This window comes from Capra hircus, chromosome 24 (assembly GCF_001704415.2).
Source record: "Capra hircus breed San Clemente chromosome 24, ASM170441v1, whole genome shotgun sequence".
NCBI lineage: Eukaryota > Metazoa > Chordata > Mammalia > Artiodactyla > Bovidae > Capra > Capra hircus.
In genome coordinates, this window is record NC_030831.1 from 60,908,023 (window position 1) to 60,926,806 (window position 18,784).

The 18,784-nt window shown below is 49.6% G+C and overlaps 1 protein-coding gene across 1 annotated transcript in view; it reads left to right on the forward strand.

The window, feature by feature from the left end:
* The window catches only part of TNFRSF11A (TNF receptor superfamily member 11a), a 39,755-nt gene continuing 35,305 nt past the window's right edge, over positions 14,335-18,784 (forward strand). The window contains exons 1-4 of the mRNA XM_018039366.1: positions 14,335-14,476; positions 15,019-15,080; positions 16,203-16,284; positions 17,848-17,973. Of these exons, the coding sequence (XP_017894855.1) occupies positions 14,335-14,476; positions 15,019-15,080; positions 16,203-16,284; positions 17,848-17,973 (412 nt within the window). The remainder of the gene's footprint in view (positions 14,477-15,018; positions 15,081-16,202; positions 16,285-17,847; positions 17,974-18,784) is intronic.

An 18,784-nucleotide genomic window follows, 5' to 3' on the forward strand; every position in this document is an offset into this window, starting at 1 on the left:
GTACATTTAAGCAGCAGGCCGGGGAGCTTCCCTGGAGGTCCAGTGGGGACTTCACCTCCCCGTGCAGGGGGTACAGGCTGACCCCTGCTCAGGAGGCTAAGATCCCGCACCCTGTGGTGGAAAACCCAAAACGGAAGGCAGAGACCACATTGCAACAAGCTCAAAAAACACTTTAAAATCTGTCCACATCAAAAAAAAAAAAAAGGTAAAACAGGAATTGTTTTTTAAAAAGGAAGCAGGCCAGGGCAGTCTAGCCCCTTCCCTGGCCCCTTTGGGAGCTAAAGGCCTTATTAGCCAGGTGCACTCCCACCATGGGCTTCCCTGGCGGCTCAGCTGGTAAAGAATCCGCCTGCAATGTGGGAGACCCAGGTTTGACCCCTGGTTCAGGAAGATCCCCTGCAGAAGGGAATGGCTACCACTCCAGTGCTCCTTCTGGGAGAATCCCATGGACAGAGGCTGCAGTCCACGCGGTCACAAAGAGTCAGACGTGACTGAGGACCGACACGTCACTTCCCTCAAAGAGCAGGGTGGAGCCGCGCCCGGCCCTGGGCGCCCAGCAGAGCAGAGCAGGGCTGAGCAGCACAGGGGTCAGTAACGGCTACTGCAGGGAAGAGGGGAAAGGAGCTCTCCTCTCAAATGAATCAAAGTTAAAACAAAAAATTCAAGAATGGCAAAGAAAAAAAACCCCTCCACACTGGGAGGATAAAGGGGGCATTCACAGGAGCCTGGGCGTGAGGACAAGTCACGGTCCTAGTCGCGCTGTTTAGGAAACAGCCCTTCCCGCTGTCTCAGGTAGCGCACAGCTGCAGACTTGCTTCACCCCTCATCTCCCAGAAGACAAAGACACTTGCAATTAAAGTTTTGAAATGCAAGGTTATTTCTTCATTTTCCCTCGGGCCATATGTTTTCTAGGAGCAGAGATAATACATGCATTGTGAGCAGAGTAAGAGAGATGAGCAGAAATCAATAGACCTTTGATATGCTCTTGTCTGAATAAGACTTTTTTTTTTTAATGAGCTTATCTGGAATCAAGGTGATGGGGGAAAGAAATGCTGATGAGGCCTAAAAGCCAACTTTCGAGACAGCTCATGAAGTTGCCTGTGCTGCCTGCTAGGTCGAAATGGTGACTATGCCAAGACTTCTGAAAGGCCACTGTTACTCTACATTTTTCCGGGGTTTTTTTTCCCCCGATTAAATTTGACCTGAGTCAGATTTTTGTTTCTGTGTGCAGTATCTATTTTTTAAAAATCTCATAGCAAAATGGTTAAGATAGTAAATTGTGTTATGAGTACTTTATCTCGTTTAAACTTTAAAATTAAAAAAAAACTTATGACAAATTATTTCCTCCCTGATGATAAAAACAGCATGAAGTGCTCATTATTTAAAGTGTTGCATCCACTGTGAACCTGCAGTCAGCGTCACAGAGCCCTGAAGCTGCAGGGACGTCTTAACTCAGGATGTGGATAAATCACGCCACCAGTTGTGTGAGTCTAGACGTCCCATTAGCCTGACTTGTCCCCTCACTTCATGCAGGTCTCCACTCAAAAGTCACCTTATCAGTGAGGCTCCCCTCATCATTCCATCGCCTTATCCTGTTTTACTTTTTGCGTCGTGATCATTCCAGCCAGATTCCGTTACATGTCTGCTTCCTGTCATTCCCCTCCCAAGGACCATCAGCAAGGACTCTCTCTGGCTAACATCTACCGTGTCCACAAAACTTAAAACTGTCTCTGGCACATAGGGTGTGTTCACTTAACATTTGGGGAGTAAATGAATGCAATTTTAATTCATTCCACTTTTAGGTTGTAAAGTGGCCAAGCACGTCTTACTTAAATGCTAAACCTCCTTGATTATTTTCTGGAGAACCATGCAGTGATGCTGTTTAGATTGGGAAAGTTTTTCTACAATAGGAAGATCATGGATTTCTTTCAAGATGGAGAAAATGAATCCAAGGGTCCTACAGCCCTCTGGTAACCATCCTGGTCCTATATAAAGAGTCAGTGCTGTTGACAGCTAAGTCTAGTCCTGTGCACAAGTCTGGGCAAAATGAAATCACCCCATAAGAATGGATAAAGGACTTGGGCAGACATTTCTCTAAAAGTGGCCGATAGGCGCATGAAATAGAGACTCAGCGTCACTCGTCGTTAGGGAAATGCAGCCACAGGCACGCGGAGTGGGCGGCGGCTAAGGCTCGGTGCTCCCGATGCAGGGGTCCCAGGTTCGGTCCCTGGTCAGGGAACTAGATCCCGCATGCCGCAACTGACAGCTGGTGCTGCAGATACCCAAGTTAATTAATTATAAAAAGCCACACTCGTTAGGATCACTATTACCGAAAGAAAGGAAAAATAACAAGTGTTGGCAAAGACGGGGAGAAATTGGAAGCCTCATGCGTTTCTGGTGAGAGTGCTAGTTGCTCCGTCGAGTCCATCTCGGTTTTGACCCCGTGGACTGTAGCCCTGCAGGCCCCTCAGTCCAAGGAGTTATCCAGGCAAGAACACTGGGGTGGGTGCCACTCCCTCCTCCAGGGGTCTCCCCGACCCAGGGATTGAAGCCTGTGTTTCCTGCGCTGCAGGCAGATTCTCTACCCGCTGAGCCACCAGGGAAGCTCTGGTGCGTTTCCGGTGGGAGTGGATTAAGGTGGTGCAGCAACCACGGGGGGAATGTCTGGTGGCTCCTCAAAGAGCTGAACGCAGAGTGACTGCGTGACTCAGGCGTGGACTCCGGAGAACTGGGAACAGGAGCCTCAGCAGCTTCTTGTGCGCCAGTATTCACTGCCGCTCACAGCAGCCCCGTTCACAGCAGGGGGACGGCGGAAGCAACCTCGCGTCCACCCACAGACGGACGGCTAAGCAAACTGACGCGTTCATACAGCCGGGCATCATTCTGCCGTCAGGGGGAACGAAGTTCCCACGTGCGCAACAACATGGACGAACCTTAAGACCATGCCAAGTGAGATAAGCCAGACGCAGAGACAAGCCCTGCACGACCCCACTTTCTCGGGCGCCTAGAACAGTCAGGCTCACAGAGACAGGAGGCAGGAAGAGGCTGCCAGGTGCTGGAGGAAGTAGGCACTGTTCTGTAACTCCAGGGTTCCCAGACAGCGCCGAGGAGTTACTGTGTAGTGCTTAAGAGAGTTTCTGTCTGGGGTGATAAGAATGTTCTGGTGAGGCCGTAGTGATGGCTGTACGACATCATGAGTCTAATTAACGCCACTAACCGTATACACTAAGAAACGGCTCAGATGGCAAATTATGTGTATATATACATGCTTTTTAAAACATATACATAAAATTTTTACTTTTCAAAGGGCTGACGTGAAAGAGCCAAATTCAGTGTTTCCAGATGGAGACAGCCCTTTCTCCCCTCCCTTAAAAAGAGCCTCTTTCTTTGCCCCCCTCCACGACCGAGATTCCCTGCCTCATGCACTCACACCTGCTCTTGGCCTGGCCGTTCCGTCCCTGAGACGCTGGTCATCCCCCCATCGGACACTGTGCATCCTCAGAAGGAGCGTGTGCCTTCTTCTCGGCCTTTCTCACGCCACCACTCTCTGCAGTGTGCTCCGAGTGTGAGCTGCTCAGGCGTGTCTGACTCTTTGTGCCCCCGTGGATGGCAGCCCACCAGGCTCCTCCGTCCATGAGATTCTCCAGGCCAGAATACTGGAGCGGGTTGCCATGCCCTCCTCCAGGGGATCTTCCCGACCCAGGGATCAAACCCTCGTCTCTTGCACTGGCAGGCGGATTCTTTACCGTCTGAGCCGCCAGGGAAGCCCCAGGGTGCTGCTAAAAAGGCCCCCTTGCTTCCGCAGCTGCTACGTCCTCCCGGCCCACTCCCTGGCCCCCCAGCCCCGGGGCCCACACCCCTTAGGGTCTCCCTCCTCCTCTCCTACGCCTGCCCAAACATCCTTGGCTCCTCTGCCCCTCGCCCCTGCCCCCCAGCCTTGGGGTCCTCCTGCTGAGACCCCTTCCCTGTATCCCAGGCCGGGTGCCCTCCCCTTCCTGTCCCTGTGACCAGTGAGGGCTGCGTCCAGGCACTTCCTGGAACCTGATCTTCGGCAGACCAGGCCCTGCGCCGTTGCAGGGTCCCCGCCTGCTAGTTCGCTCTCCTTGGTGCCTGTGGGGTCTGGCGCTACATGCTTTGAGACGGTGGGATGGGCCCACAGCCTTGTCCCACACAAGCCTGTCCCTTGCTCGGGCACGTGAGAGCTCAGGAAAGGTGTCCTTGAAGGTGTGATGATAGCAGTGCTTTTTAAGAGATGGGTGCTTTCTGTCATTAAACCCTAGACCAAGCTGAAATTCGCCTTCTGGTCATACCACATGAAAAGTCACTTTACAAGGTAAGGCAGATGACTCAGGCAGAGAAGTGACTGGCCTCACTCTGCTGTCTGCAAGTGAAGAGGTCAGCTCCCAACCCCTTTATGGGGAGTGGTCTGTATGGGGAGGGGGTGGATTCCTATTAGTGGTTTTCAGTGAGCCTAGTAGTTGACCAGCCCTGATGAATGCTTTCAAGCTGGAGTTTTGAATACTCTTTACCGCTGGAAACACATTCATAAAACGCACTTTAGAATGTCCTAAATCCCTCAGTAGCAGCTCAGTTATTAATACATTATCAATAGTAGTCACGATATCATCCTTTTCTTCACCTTCTTTTCAAACTAGACACATCTTTTCATGTACCAATCAGAGAATAGTTGAGCCTCAATTTTAGCAGCAGAATTTTTTTTTTTCAAGAGTCGTATGTAAAATATGTTTCTGTAAAGGCGACTCTGGCCTCCCTGGTGACCCTTCAGTAAAGAATCCACCTGCCAATGCAGGAGACGTGGATTCAGTCCCCAAGCTGGGAATATCCCTTGGAGAAGGGAGTGACTACACACTCCCATCTTCTTGCCTGGGAAATCCCCTGGACAGAGGAGCCTGGAGGGCACAGGGTCTCAAAGAGTCGGACACCACTTAGCCACTAAACGACAACAGCGAAGGGAACTGGAGTATTCTAGACGTCAGGGAGCTTTCTGCTTGAACCCCCTGATTCTCTGTGTTGCTTCACGACTTGGACCATGCACCTGGCTTGTATAGTGCGGGGTCTTCACACAACTCAGTGGTCTTCCAGGGAGTGCTTAGGGTGATCTGTTGGGGTGCACGGTTCAGTTTAGTCGCTCAGTTCAGTCGTGTCCGACTCTTGGCAACCCCATGGACTGCAGCATGCCAGGCTTCCCTGTCCATCACCAACTCCCTGAGTTTACTCAAACTCACATCCATCGAGTCAGTGATGCCATCCAACCATCTCATCCTCTGTCGTCCCCTTCTCTCCCGCCTTCAATCTTTCCCAGCATCAGGGTCTTTTCCAATGAGTCAGCTCTTCACATCAGGTGGCCAAAGCACTGGGGTGCACAGGAGATCCCCAGAGGCTGCCTGTTTATTTGCTTCGTCTCTTTCATCAGTAACATACCATCTTCATAGGTGCCTGTGTAATGTTCTGAAGTATGAAATGTGAAGCTTGGGTTTGTGCAAAGAAAAAGTGTGAGTTTTCCTCTGTAAACCGTGAGCTTGAAGTGCTGTCTGTTGAGTTTTTTAAAGTGGAAACGTCTAGCAGGGCGTTTGGACATCCCTCAGTTCTGTCCTGGTTGACAGCAATCCCTGCAGGATCTCGCAGCCCCTTTCTCAGCAGAAGCTTGGAGTCAGCTCACCCCGCACCCAGCTCCCACCGCCGTCACCGACTGAAGCCCCAGACAGAAACCACCGCAGTGGCCTCCCGCCACGATCTCAGGCCCACGAGAAAGCACTGCTTTATGTGAAGTCAAACAGGCTTTTCAAAAATGAACGTTTTCAATTAAAAACATGTTTTTTTCTGGGAATTCCCTGGCTGTCCAGTGGTTAGGTCTCTGCACCTCCCACTGCAGGGGGCGCAAGTTCGAGTCCTAGTGAGGGAACTAAGGTCCTGCATGTCTTGCAAAGAGGCCAAAACCCGCCCCCCCCCCGTTTCCCAGTCACCAGAAACACTCTGATGTCAGCTTTTGTGATCACAGGCAGGTTAAAACTAAACAGGAAGGTGCGTCCAGAAGCTGGCAGGGCTTCTGGATGTTCCTGCAAATCCCTACCCTTCTGCACCCTCTTTCCTTTTCCTGCCAACACTCCTTCCCCTCCGTTCCCCCATCAGGGCATGATCTGATAGAAGGAACCCAGGCTCCCTGATTCCGCCCAGGGGCGCAGTTAACCCTCCCTCCAGCGGCCGCCAGCCAGGGTGCGCAATCACTGACAGTAACTGCCCCACCTCAGTCCCCCAGCTACTGGCTGGAAAGGTCCTTGGCCTCAGCGGGAGGAAGCACAGGCTTCGTTCTCGCTTGCCATTGCTGCCTTGCCAGGCTTCCCTGGTGGCTCAGTTGGTAAAGAATCTGCCTGCAACATAGGAGACCTGAGTTCAACCCCTGGGTCTGGAAGACCCCCCCGGAGAAGGAAATGGCCACCCACTCCAGCATTCTGGCCTGGGGAAGTCCCAGAGACAGAGGAGTCTGGCAGGCTACAGTCCGCGGGGTCGCAAAGAGCCAGACACGACTGAGCAACTGAACCAGCACACGGCTACCTCATTTGCACAAGCTGCCCCATCGCGTCTTCACTGCGGTTCGCCCCGTTTTACAGGCGAGGAGACAGCGACTCAGAAGTGGCCTATCCCCACTTGTCCTCAGGGTGTAGAAAAGCAGACAGCCTTATTAAAGAAATGTAGACCGGCCTGGACGTTCGGTTCTGAGAGCTGCCCTGGAGGGAAGAGCCGGAAGGGGAAGCCCGCCCCGCCCTTCCTGGCCGGGGCAGCCACCTGGCCAGGCGGCGCCTCTGTCCTCACCGGCGCCCTGGTACCACTGCCCTTCCTTCTCAGGGGCTCTCCCCACCCGAGCCTCTGCTCTGCTAAATCCTTACATTCTGGCTCCTCAGACTCGACTTCAGCTAGTGTTTCATTTTTCTATGGAAACCTGCCTTATCTGATCGGCAAGCTTAAAATGACTCCTATGCATCCACTCCCAGGTCTGAACTGTTAACCAGGAAGTCTGATGGTGGATGCTTTCTTTCTGGTAACAGACATATACCTGTGCCATATTCGAGAATATAAAGCTGGATCAAAGAGAGGAGGGGCTGGAAGCTTCTAGAGAAAAGGGGATAAGAAAGGGACCAAACTAAGTAGGTCCCCCAGAACATCTCAGTTTCAAGGGTCTGTGTTTGGACTCACCAATTGAAATGTTTAGAGGGGAGGACTTAGGCCTTGTCTCTGGCCTGACTTCCCAGCCAGCGGAGCGAAGAAGTGGACAGGAAGGCGCCTTTGTCTCAGGTCTGTGGCTGAGCCTCTCCCGTGTTTGCTGTCTACTGGTCTCTGAAAACGAAAAGCTTCTCTCCGAAAGGCTTCAGAGGAAAAAAATTCCCTGGCATGAAATCCTCATAGTAAAGCCATTTTCTTGATGTTCTGGGGAACAGGGCTCTCTAGTAGTTGATTTCTGGGTGAGAGCACTTTCAATTTTGACTTTCTTTAAGGATATTTTTCTCAAGGGCTGTAAGACTATTGAGCGTCCTTTTCACGTTCAGTAGTTCCCTCTCTTAAGAAAAACCACCTCTTTCAGTTCGACTGTAACAATCAGAAATGTGATACGATCTTTGCTTAATTTACAGCCAGATTCTCGAGTACAGTCATGGACGAGATTTTATAAAATAAAACCTGTGGAAAATCCCTCATTTATTCTTCTAGGTTGAGTGCTTTTCTTCTTGACTTGACAGAAGGAGCCGAGCTTCCTTCTGTTTTGTTACATGTCAGCATGAATTTTCAGTAGAGCAGAAAAGTAATTTTAGGATTCATAATGCCTTTTGGTACAATTGGGTTGATTTAACTGCACGAAAAATAAATATTTAAGTCAATCTTCCCTGCAGGATTCCAAATACAGATCCTCCAATCTCTGCCACTCTGCTCAGAGAAATGTTTTGTTTCTTCAGCTTGGAGTTTTTCAGGATTAGACCCAACACGGCATTGCACTGGGAAACAAATCCAATAACTCCACAGAGCTTTTAAAGACAATTTTGATTTATAATTTATTATCTCCCAAAGCCTTGCATAGACTGTAGACATGCTTATTCCAGAAGAGTCTGTCAGCTATTAAAATTAAATACCAGCCTGTATGCCCTGAAACAAAAATCGACATGACACAAAACACAGAAGAAAGTGAGGCAGCAGATGGCCAATACGTTAGGTGTTTGTCTTAACTTCTTTTTTAATTTTAATTTTAACTTCTTTTTTTTAAGACTGTCCAAGGAATGTATATGGGCAGGGGAGAAGAAAGGGGGAAACAGAAAAGGTATTTGCTGTAAACAGACCTTAGGGTTCCTTCTCGGAGAAGGCGATGGCGCCCCACTCCAGTCCTCTTGTCTGGAAAATCCCATGGATGGAGGAGCCTAGTGGGCTACAGTCCATGGGGGCGCTAAGAGTCAGACTCGACTGAGTGACTTCCTTTCACTTCACTTTCGTGCATTGGAGAAGGAAATGGCCACCCACTCCAGTGTTCTTGGCTGGAGATTCCCAGGGACAGCGGAGCCTGGTGGGCTGCCTTCTCTGGGGTCGCACAGAGCCGGACACGACTGACGCGGCTCAGCAGCGGCAGCAGCGTCCCTTCTGCGCTCAGGAGCTGTCTGTTAGAAAGCAGAAGTTAGTCGATGTAAACTCTGCGGGCCAGATGTTATTTTTGTAGTTTATTTATTAAGACCTGTAGTAGGGCCCTGTCAGCACATGAGTGGTTTTTACAAGACTTCTAAGTACCCTGAATCAAAGCGCATTCCCCAAAACACAAGTGCTGCACCAGACCTGAGGCTGGATTTATGTGACCACACCTTTTATTCCATAAATAGTTTAGAAGTCGCTCTGCTTTATTTGTTTAATGAAAACAAGGAGGGGTCAAAAGCCCTGTTGCTTTAGAGGGAAACAAGTCGATTCTGAAGGCAAATGAGATAAAATGTAGATAACTAGATGTCTGTACTGCTCAAGTTACCAAAGGCCTCCTGTCACTCCGTTTTGGGCAGAGACGAGACTGGAGGTGGTTGAGAAAATCACCCCATTTACTGAAAACCTGCAGCCTTATGCTGAATCCCGGCTCCCACTGCTCGCCACCCCGCCCCCCCATTCCCTGGGAGACTGCTTCTGAAATACTTAACCAGGAGCGTGTTTTCATCTAATTTCTGCCTTCCGAGGACTGCTACCAATGATGAGAGCTGCCATCTTTGGTTCCAGGGGAAGACTGTTTTCTAGTCGCTGTGTCTGACTCTTTGTGACCCCATGGACTGCAGCACGCCAGGCTCCCCTGTCCTTCCCTGTCTCCCTGAGCTTGCTCAAACTCATGTCCGTTGAGTTGGTGGTGCTGTCTAACCATGTCATCCCTTGCCGCTTCCTTCTCCTTCTGCCTTCATTCTTTCCCAGCATCAGGGTCTTTTCCACTGAGTCCACTCCAATCAGGTGGCCAAAGTACTGGAGCTTCAGCATCAGGCTCACATTCTGAGCAGCGGGAGGAAAGGGCCCAAGGACCAGAAGGAGCTTGAGAGGCCTGAGGGCTCTCCCAGCGCTGGTGAGATGAGGGATGTCAGAACTAGAACCCGAAGGAAAAAGGAGGGGTTGGACTGGGAGGGGTTGAGGGCATCCACTCATTCACACCAGAGATGCCCTTCTGTGGATGTGGGCCATCAGGACAGAGGCTGGTATCCAAAAGATCCAGCTCTGGCTCACCGGAAACCAAGCCGAAGAAGGTGGGGTTTGGGGACGTGGGAGCAGGGAGGCCAGAGGCAGAGCTGGCCTGGCCTGCAGCATCAAGGGACAGGTCCCCAGGGGGTCAGCGAGAGCGACAGGCCAGGGCGTTCAGGGTCTAGATTTCCCACTGGTTACAAACGCGGGGACTGCAGGGCAGAGGGAGAGCCGAGGGGTCCCGGACTCGGAGCGTGGGACCGGAGTGAGACCAGCACAGAATGAAGCGAGTTTTACGTGCTGTGTGAGCCCCAGGGAGCCGCAAATCCTCTACTAAGAAGGTGCATCCTAGAGCTGCAAGTGGAGGAAAAGAAGCAGAGCTTCTTGGAGGCAAGGAGCAAAGAGCAAGGGTCAAGTGAGTTCAGTGGCTCAGTCGTGTCTGACTCAGTGCGTCCCCGTGGACGGCGGCACCCCAGGCCTGCCTGTCCATCTCCAACTCCTGGAGCTTACCCAAACCCATGTCCGTCGAGGCAGTGATGTCATCCAACCATCTCATCCTCTGTCGTCCCCTTCTCCAGCCCTCAATCTTTCCCAGCGTTAGGGTCTTTTCCAATGAGTCAGTTCTTCCATCAGGTGGCCCAAGTATTGGAGTTTCAGTTTATTCAGGACTGATCTCCTTCAGAATGGACTGGTTGGATCTCCTTGCAGTCCAAGGGACTCTCAAGAGTCTTCTCCAACACTGCCGGGGTCCAGCCCCAGTGGATCCAGGGAATTCGAAGGGTGGACAGAGTCAGCGAGGAAAAAACTTATTTATTTATTAATATAAGATTAGATTAGATTAGGAAGAAATAGTGTAGTAGGAAAATTAAGTGGAGAAAGAGGGCTGAATAACTTGGATTACATGGAAGACCAATAAAATTCCAGACAAGGAATTTGCACCATCTACATTGGGCCACCAGCGCTCGCTTGAATATCTAAGGGTGCCTCGCCTTAGGCTCCCTTTTGCACGGGTCTATACAGCCAGGGCAAGTAAGTAGACTTGGCGAGCCTCCACGCACCAGATGGGAATTCAGCCTGAAATTAAAGTAAAGAGGAGAGGGAGGGAAAGGGAGAAAAGGAGAGAGAGACACGGGGGAAACCAGTCCAGCGACTGGCTCCGTCCTCTATTGTTCAGAAGGCCTTTTACACTTTTGATAAAACATGGAGATCAATGGGTAACACAAAGTTATGCAGCGTTAGCAGTCCAGAATCTTATCAAAACCAGGCTTTTCTCTCTACATACCTAATTGTATACACAAGTCTTAGGTAATTTACATCATCTTCTGGCCAAAAAAGGGCCAATTAACATTTTACAGCCTTTTTTCTGATAAGGGTTTGTCAACCAGAAGACTTATTTGTGTTGATCTTTCCAAAGTCTGGTGCCACTCTCAGAAAGCACTAAATAAAGTTACATTCTTACATAGCAAGGACACAAGAGGAGTGCAAACAGAAGTAATTAACTCAAAAGTCTAGTGTTGCTAACATCAACACTACTATATATCTTTTTCCATATCCCGTTTACATTGATTAACATCCTCCCAGGTGCCTAAAAGATAAAGAATATGGAGACCTGGCAGCAGTCATTGAGTCAACAGTGAAAACCCTCCACCAATATAATTTTTAACTCTTTAGAAAAGGCTCTGTATCTTTAAGATGCTTTTAAGCTTTGTACCTCTCGCAGTTGTGGGGCTGTAAGCAATTCACAAGCTGTAAAAGGTCCAGGGGAACCTGTTAGGTAAGCTAGAGAGTTATCAGAGGGGGTTTAACTGAAACATCCCTTTCAAATGCAGAAGGCTAAAGCCCTGAGTTGACTTTTTCCAGAGAATATTAGAAGAGTGGAAAAGCAGGCAGATTCTTATTTTTGGGGGGGGTGGATGCTCAGGAAATTCCAGGGGGACCCCTGAAGTCTGATCATAACCTTGCGTATGTCAGCTTCCTTCCTCATGACCTTGTCACGGGCGGGATTCCTCACACTGGCTTCAGGCACAACACCAAAATTCAAAAGCATCAATTCTTCGGTGCTCAGCTTTCTTCACAGGCCAACTCTCACATCCACACATGACCACTGGAAAAACCATAGCCTTGACTAGACAGACCTTTGTTGGCAAAGTAATGTCTCTGCTTTGTAATATGCTGTCTAGGTTGGTCATAGCTTTTCTTTCAAGGAGCAAGCGTCTTTTAATTTCATGGCTGCAGTCACCATCTGCAGTGATTTTGGAGCCCAAGAAAATAAACTCTGTCACTGTTTCCATTGTTTCCCATCTATTTCCCATGAAGTGATGGGACCAGATGCCATGATCTTAGTTTTCTGAATGTTGAGCTTTAAGCCAACTTTTTCACTCTCCTCTTTCACTTTCATGAAGAGGCTTTTTAGTTCTTCACTTTCTGCCATAAGGGTGGTGTCATCTGCACACCTGAGGTTATTGATATTTCTCCTGGCAATCTTCATTCCAGCTTGTTCTTCATCCAGCCCAGCATTTCTCATGAGGTACTCTGCATAGAAGTTAAATAAGCAGTGTTGACATGCTCCTTTCCCGATTTGGAACCAGTCTGTTGTTCCATGTCCAGTTCTAACTGGACCTGCTACAGATTTCTCAGGAGACAGGTCAGGTGGTCTGGTATTCCCATGTCTTGAAGAATTTTCCATAGTTTGTTGTGATCCACACAGTCAAAGGCTTTGGCATAGTCAATAAAACAGAAGTAGATGTTTTTCTGGAACTCTCTTGCTTTTTTGATGATGCAACAGATGTTGGCAATTTGATCTCTGGTTCCTCTGCCTTTTCTAAATCCAGCTTGAACATCTGGAAGTTCACAGTTCACGTACTGTTGAAGCCTGGCTTGGAGAATTTTAAGCTTTACTTTGCTAGTGAGATGAGTGCAATTGTGTGGTAGTTTGAGTATTCTTTGGCATTGCCTTTCTTTGGGATCAGAATGAAAACTGACCTTTTCCAGTCCTGTGGCCACTGCTGAGTGTTCCAATGTTGCTGGCATATTGAGTGCAGCACGTTCACAGCATCATCCTTTAGGATAAGAAATAGCTCAGCTGGAATCCGTCACCTCCACTAGCAAGGGAGGAAAAAAAGAACAAGGGAGGGGAAAACAACAAAGACAACGTATATCTGGTCTTCTCCGGAAGGTGCAGGCCTCCTCCAGAGAGGTTTCTAGATTCTTTTTATTTGCCCTCAAAGCACATTTCCTTGGGGCTTCCCTGGTGGCTCAGATGGTAAAGAACCCGCCTGCAATGCGGGAGACCCGGGTTCGATCCCTCGGTCGGGAAGATCCCCTGGAGAAGAGATAGGCTACCCACTCCAGTATTCTTGCCTGGAGAACCTCATGGACAGAAGAGCCTGGTGGGCTACAGTCCTTGGGGTCATAAAGACTCAGACATCACAGAGAGACTCACACACACACACGTATTTCATTAACCATATCTATGTACGTATGTTGCCTTATAAGTTGTATGTTGACTGTCATTTTGAAAGTTTGAAGGTGTGCTGCAAAGTATCTAATGTAACTCAGGAATGAAGTAGGGATCAGTCTAAGTTCTACCTTAAATTAGATTAATACCAAAATTGTCTGCCTCACCACAGTCAGTTTTCCCAGTAGCAGAATTACTGATGTAACTTGAAAGACCGGTAATCCTATAGCATGTGAAACAAACATGTCAGTTCTCAGTGATGAAGATATTCTGGAATTAGACAGCAGTGCTGGTTGCATAACTTTTTGAATATACAAAAAAAAAAAAAAAGCCCACTGAATCATAACCTTTGAAAGGGGAAATTTCATGGTATGTGAATTATCTCTCAGCACTTTAAAAAGAAGACATGTCCAGGTGTAAAGTCACAATTAGCTTAGGAGACAGAGATAAATATTCAGGAATACTCTGTGAAAATCTGTTTAAGAGTTAGGACATCTGGTCACCTCTGGAATCACAGCTTCCCTGTTTTTGCCAGGGTTACACTCTTGGGCTAGAGGGCGAATGGACGGAATGAATCACAGCCGTGCGCCTAAATGTGTAAACAAACTGTCCACATATTCGGGCGGCTGATGCTTACCAGAGGCCAGGGTTTGGAGCCCAGCGCCCAGCCCACAGTGGCACGTGACAGAGCTTCCGGCTGCTGCTTCAGGAGGAGCCCTTTTAGCAAATTCCCCTAAAAAGAACCTGTGTACATGACCCAGACAAAGCCGGCGCCTGTCTTACAGAGGCGTGCAGTTTTCTTACCGGTCAGAAGCAATCGGCCTTGATCATCTGAAATACAGTCCAACCGCAGCTTTCTCCGGCTTGCTTTGTCATCACCATCGCAGGGGCGCTCACATGCCATCAGGCTTAAACAGACCCTTCCTGTGAAACAGAATTTGCCTTGACCGCGTCCAGCTTCACCGTTTGCCTCTGCGCCTCTCTCCTCTCTGTGCACACGTTTCGGTGCAGACGCAGAGACACGGGCTCCTATAAAAACAGGGAAAGACCCCAGAGAGCAGAGGCGGGGCGGTTTCTGTTAGGTCATATTTCCCAGTGTCCACGGGGCTCACTGACGGATCCTGTGAGTCTGTCCCGTGGTGGATGCTTGGGGAACGTCGGTCCCTTAACCCGGGTCCGCGGAGATGTCAGACGGCCTAGGAACCAAGTCCAGATACAGCCTTCCCGGCAGCCTGGCTCCAGAAACACGTTCGACGCTCTCATTGACCTCAGAGGAACTGTCCCTGGCCGCAGCCCCCCGGAAGCTCTTTGCCTGGCCCGGGGGAGGTCGGGGAGGCCCTTACTGGCTGCGTCCTGCACGCCCTACTTACTCTTTTCTTAATTTTTACTTTTTGGCCATGCCTCATGGCGTGTGGGATCTTTGTTTCCTGACCGGGGATCGAACCCGGCCCCCTGCGTTGGACGCACAGTTTTCACCACCGGACCACCCGGGAGGTCCCTCTTTTCCTGTTTTAAATTTATTTTTGGCTATGCTGGGTCTTCGTTGCGGCACGGGTTTTCTCTACTCGCAGCCCGCAGAGGCTGCCCCAACTGCGGTTCACCGGGCTCTCTTGCGGAGCGCAGGCTCCGCGTGCGGCTTTGGGAGCCGCGGTTCCCGGCTCTAAAGCGCAGGCTCAGTCGCTCTGGTCCACGGACTCAGCTGCTCCACGGCATGTGGATCTTCCCAGACCGGGGATCGAACCTGTGTCGCCGGCGTTGGGAGGAGGTTCTTCACCGCTGAGCCGCCCGGGAGCCCCGGCTGATCTCTGCCCTGTGAGCTGGTGCTCACTCACAGCCCTGAGGACACCCCCAGACCCCCGTGCACGCAGGGAGGGCCCGCTGCCCCCTTGCAGCCCACCCTGGAGAGCGGAAGCCCCTGGAGGGCAAGGTGGTGAGTGCGGACCCCCAGCCCAGCAAGGCCCTGCCCCTCGGCGTGTGCACGCGCCTTCTGTGCCGCTGACCCCGGGCTTCCGCGTCGCCCTTGGGTCTGTAACTCAACTGCCTGCCGTCAACAGGGGCGTGTGTTGTTTTTCTCTAACAGAGACAGCTGATAAGGGAAAGAGCTTTACTGTGGCAAACTGATAAGAATCTGAGTGGATGCAGGGTACTTGGCCTTTGTTTTGCTTCGCTTAGATGAGCAAATGTGGAAATTATTATTGGTGTTAGAATCATGTTAGAATCGGAGTTCAAGAAGCTGAAGCGGCACATGGATATCCCCTGAGCCGGCGGGCCGCGGTGCTCCGGGCTCCAGGTCACAGGCTCCCTATAACCCCTTGCTGTCCCACTTTTTAAAATTCTCTGCACGTTTAAAAATTTTTAAAGGCAAGCAGTATTAAGCATCTTTCTAAAATCAGAAATAGCTTGTCAGATCACATTTCCCCTGGTATAACATGCAGGCTTCCCAGGTGGCTCAGAGGTAAAGAATGTGCCTGTAAAAGTCAGCAGACGAAGAGACGCAGGTTTGATCCCTGGGTCAGGAAGATCCCCTGGAGCAGGGCATGGTAACCCACTCTAGTGTTCTTGCCTGGAGAATCCCATGGACGGGGAAGCAGGGATGCAGCCCAGAGGGTTGCAAAGAGCCTCACGCACGTATGAAGGGACCCCACTCTGTGCCTCTCCAGTTTTCACGGCCAAAGTGCACTGACCATACTGTCCACCACTGACCACACTGTGGCTGACACAGAAGTGGGGCCACTTTTGTACGTGGTTGGTCGAAAGCAGTTTTCAACCTTCTGGGTACCATTTATAAATTTCCCTTCAATCCATCCTGTTAACATGAGCATAACCAAAATATTTTTAAATACTTGACGCCAGTATCATTGGATCTTGATGCCAGTATCATTGGTTTTGTACATTCTCAGGGGGAAGAAATGGGCTAGAACAGGATAGTGATCCCTTTGGGACGGGGTTGGGGGAGGGGGTATCATGCCGAGCGGCGGCAGGACGGTTTCTGGTGGCTTCCTCTGGGAAGAACTTGTGTTTAATCTCTACCTGACGCACGTTTTCTCTTTAGGTGACTTTGCAGATCACCCCTCCGTGTACCAGCGAGAGGTATTACGAGCATCTTGGACAATGCTGTAAGAAATGTGAGCCAGGTTCGTGCTGCTGAACCTCCTTTTGTGGCCCTCCCAAAGCGGGTGGGGCTCTTTTTTGTTTTAACGTTAGTAAATACCTGATTCCATCTTGCCAGATGAGAAACGAAATCGGATGGGCTTCTTCTGGCAGTGGAGGTAGTAATGTCTGTCACTCTGAAGACAAAAATCTTACTCTCAATAGATGAAATAACCTAAAAATCAAGAGCAGTTTCAGGAACTGGAATTAAGCACTAGTTTTCCAAAACGCTATTTCTGGAGAAGGCAATTTTTTTTTTTTTAACTGTTTTAGAAGTTTATGATTCAAACTCTCAAAATATGCAATACAACTCTTATTTAAAAGTATTATTTGCAGTAGTTCCCTGGTTGTTCAGTGGTTTGGGCTCAGCTGTAGGCCAGGGTCAACCCCTGACGGGGAATTAAGATCCCACAAGCTGTGAGGTCAGGCCAAAAAAAAAGTATTAATTTCATAGAAATTCGCCAGGGGTGGGGATGGGGATGACTGTCTTTGAATCACTGCTAAAATTTGCCTAAATCCTGTTATAACTTCTCGCACAACATCTACTGAGGAGTAGGAGGTAGACCGGTCACCACTTCCCCAAAGTTGTTTTGACAAGGAGGTGGCCAGCTGCTTCTGTGGCCTCAGTGAGGCCCCAAGTCTAGAGGGTTCTCACTCACTCCCTGTTCTGGGGAAGGAAGAATAGCTTTGAGGAAAAGGAGCTTACCTGATTACAAATCCTTCAGATATTTCAGCTACAAATATTTTTGGGGTGCACAGAGTGAAGATCCATTGATTTTCATGCATATGTGTGTGTGTGTGTGTGTTTCTGAGTGTGTGTTACTCTGATCAAACGAAGTTAACCGTGAGCCCACAGTGTGCATAGGACAGAAGAAAGGAACTCTGTGGGTCAACGGTAAAGGGGTTTTGAAGATGGAGAGGTGAGGCAGGAGATGAAGTTTCTCTCGCTTAGTCCCCAGGGAACCCCTCGAGTTCTGCAGGCACCTGTTTGAAAACCATAGTTCTTTGCCTGAGTCAGCAGAGGCTGGGAGTGGAAAGGGCTAGGGTTTTACCTAGAAGGTCTAGAAGACTGTGGTGGCCACAGGCACAGCAAACCCCACCGAGGTTATCTGGGCCAGCTGGGAGGCCCGAGGAGCCCCTGCTGTCGGACATGACCTCTGTCTTTGGAGGACGCCCTGGGACCATGTTCATGTAAAGGGGTTGGTAGACTGGTGCTTTTGTTTTTTTCTGTGGCTACACTATAAGACTTGCAGGATCTCAGTTCCCCGCTGCTGCTGTTAAGTCGCTTCAGTCGTGTCCGACTCTGTGCGACCCTGTAGACGGCAGCCCACCAGGCTCCTCCGTCCCTGGGATTCTCCAGGCAAGAACACTGGAGTGGGGTGCCATCCATTTCCTTCCCCGACCAAGTATCGAACCTGGGTGCCCGGCACTGAAAATGCAGAGTCCTAACCACTGGACTGCCAGGGAATTCCCAGATTGACTCATTTTTGTTGATTTATTGGGAGGGAGCAGTTTTGATTGGCGCATGTTCCCCCTTCTAATTTAAGGAACGTACATGTCTTCCAAATGCACCACTACCTCTGAGAGCGTCTGTCTGCCCTGCGGCTTGGACGAATACCTGGACACCTGGAATGAAGAAGATAAATGCTTGCTGCACAAAGTCTGCGATCCAGGTGAGTCATCCCGGCAGGGGCAGTGTGGGTAAACGACATTGTCGGACACAGCGATGCTCTGCCTTTGGGGGCAAGGGAAGACGGTGCCCACAGACCCCCGAGGGTGTGCCTTGGATCCCAGGAGCACTGTGTTACGGCTTTTCATATAGAACTGCTGTTCTGGAATATATCTGTTCTGTCCTGTTTTTATTGAAGTGCAGTTGATGTACAGTGCTGCGCTTATTTCGGGGGGGGGGGTGGGTGTTCTTTTTCCGATTCTTTTCCCTTATAGGTTCTTACAAAGCATCGAGTGTAGCTTTCGGTGCTGTACAGGAATGAGCCTTGAGCCTTGATCCTTCATGCCTGTCTGTCTTACATACAGCAATGTGTATGTGTTATCCCAGACTCCTGATTTATCTCCCCTCCTACATTTCCTCTTTGCTAACCAGGTTTGTTTCCTATGTCTGTGGTTCTAATTCTGCTTTGTAAATAAGCTCATCTGTATCATTTTTTTAGATACCACATATAAGTGATAATGTATGACATTTGCGTGTTTAGCCCTAAAAGGTGTCTTACACTTGACAAAAGCTTCCACGCCACTTCCACATATGTTGTGTTACTTAATTCTCACAAAAAACCCTGTGAGAAAGCTACGATTATCCTACTGTAAAAATGAAGAAACTAAGAGGGAGTGAGTGATTTCTCCAAGGTTACAAGTGAGAAGCAGGACTCAAAACCAGACCTTCTAACTCCCAGGTCTCTTTCCTAAACTATCCACGTCTTCCTACCTCCATAGTCTGATCTCCTTATCATACTGCTATAGGGCTTTTGC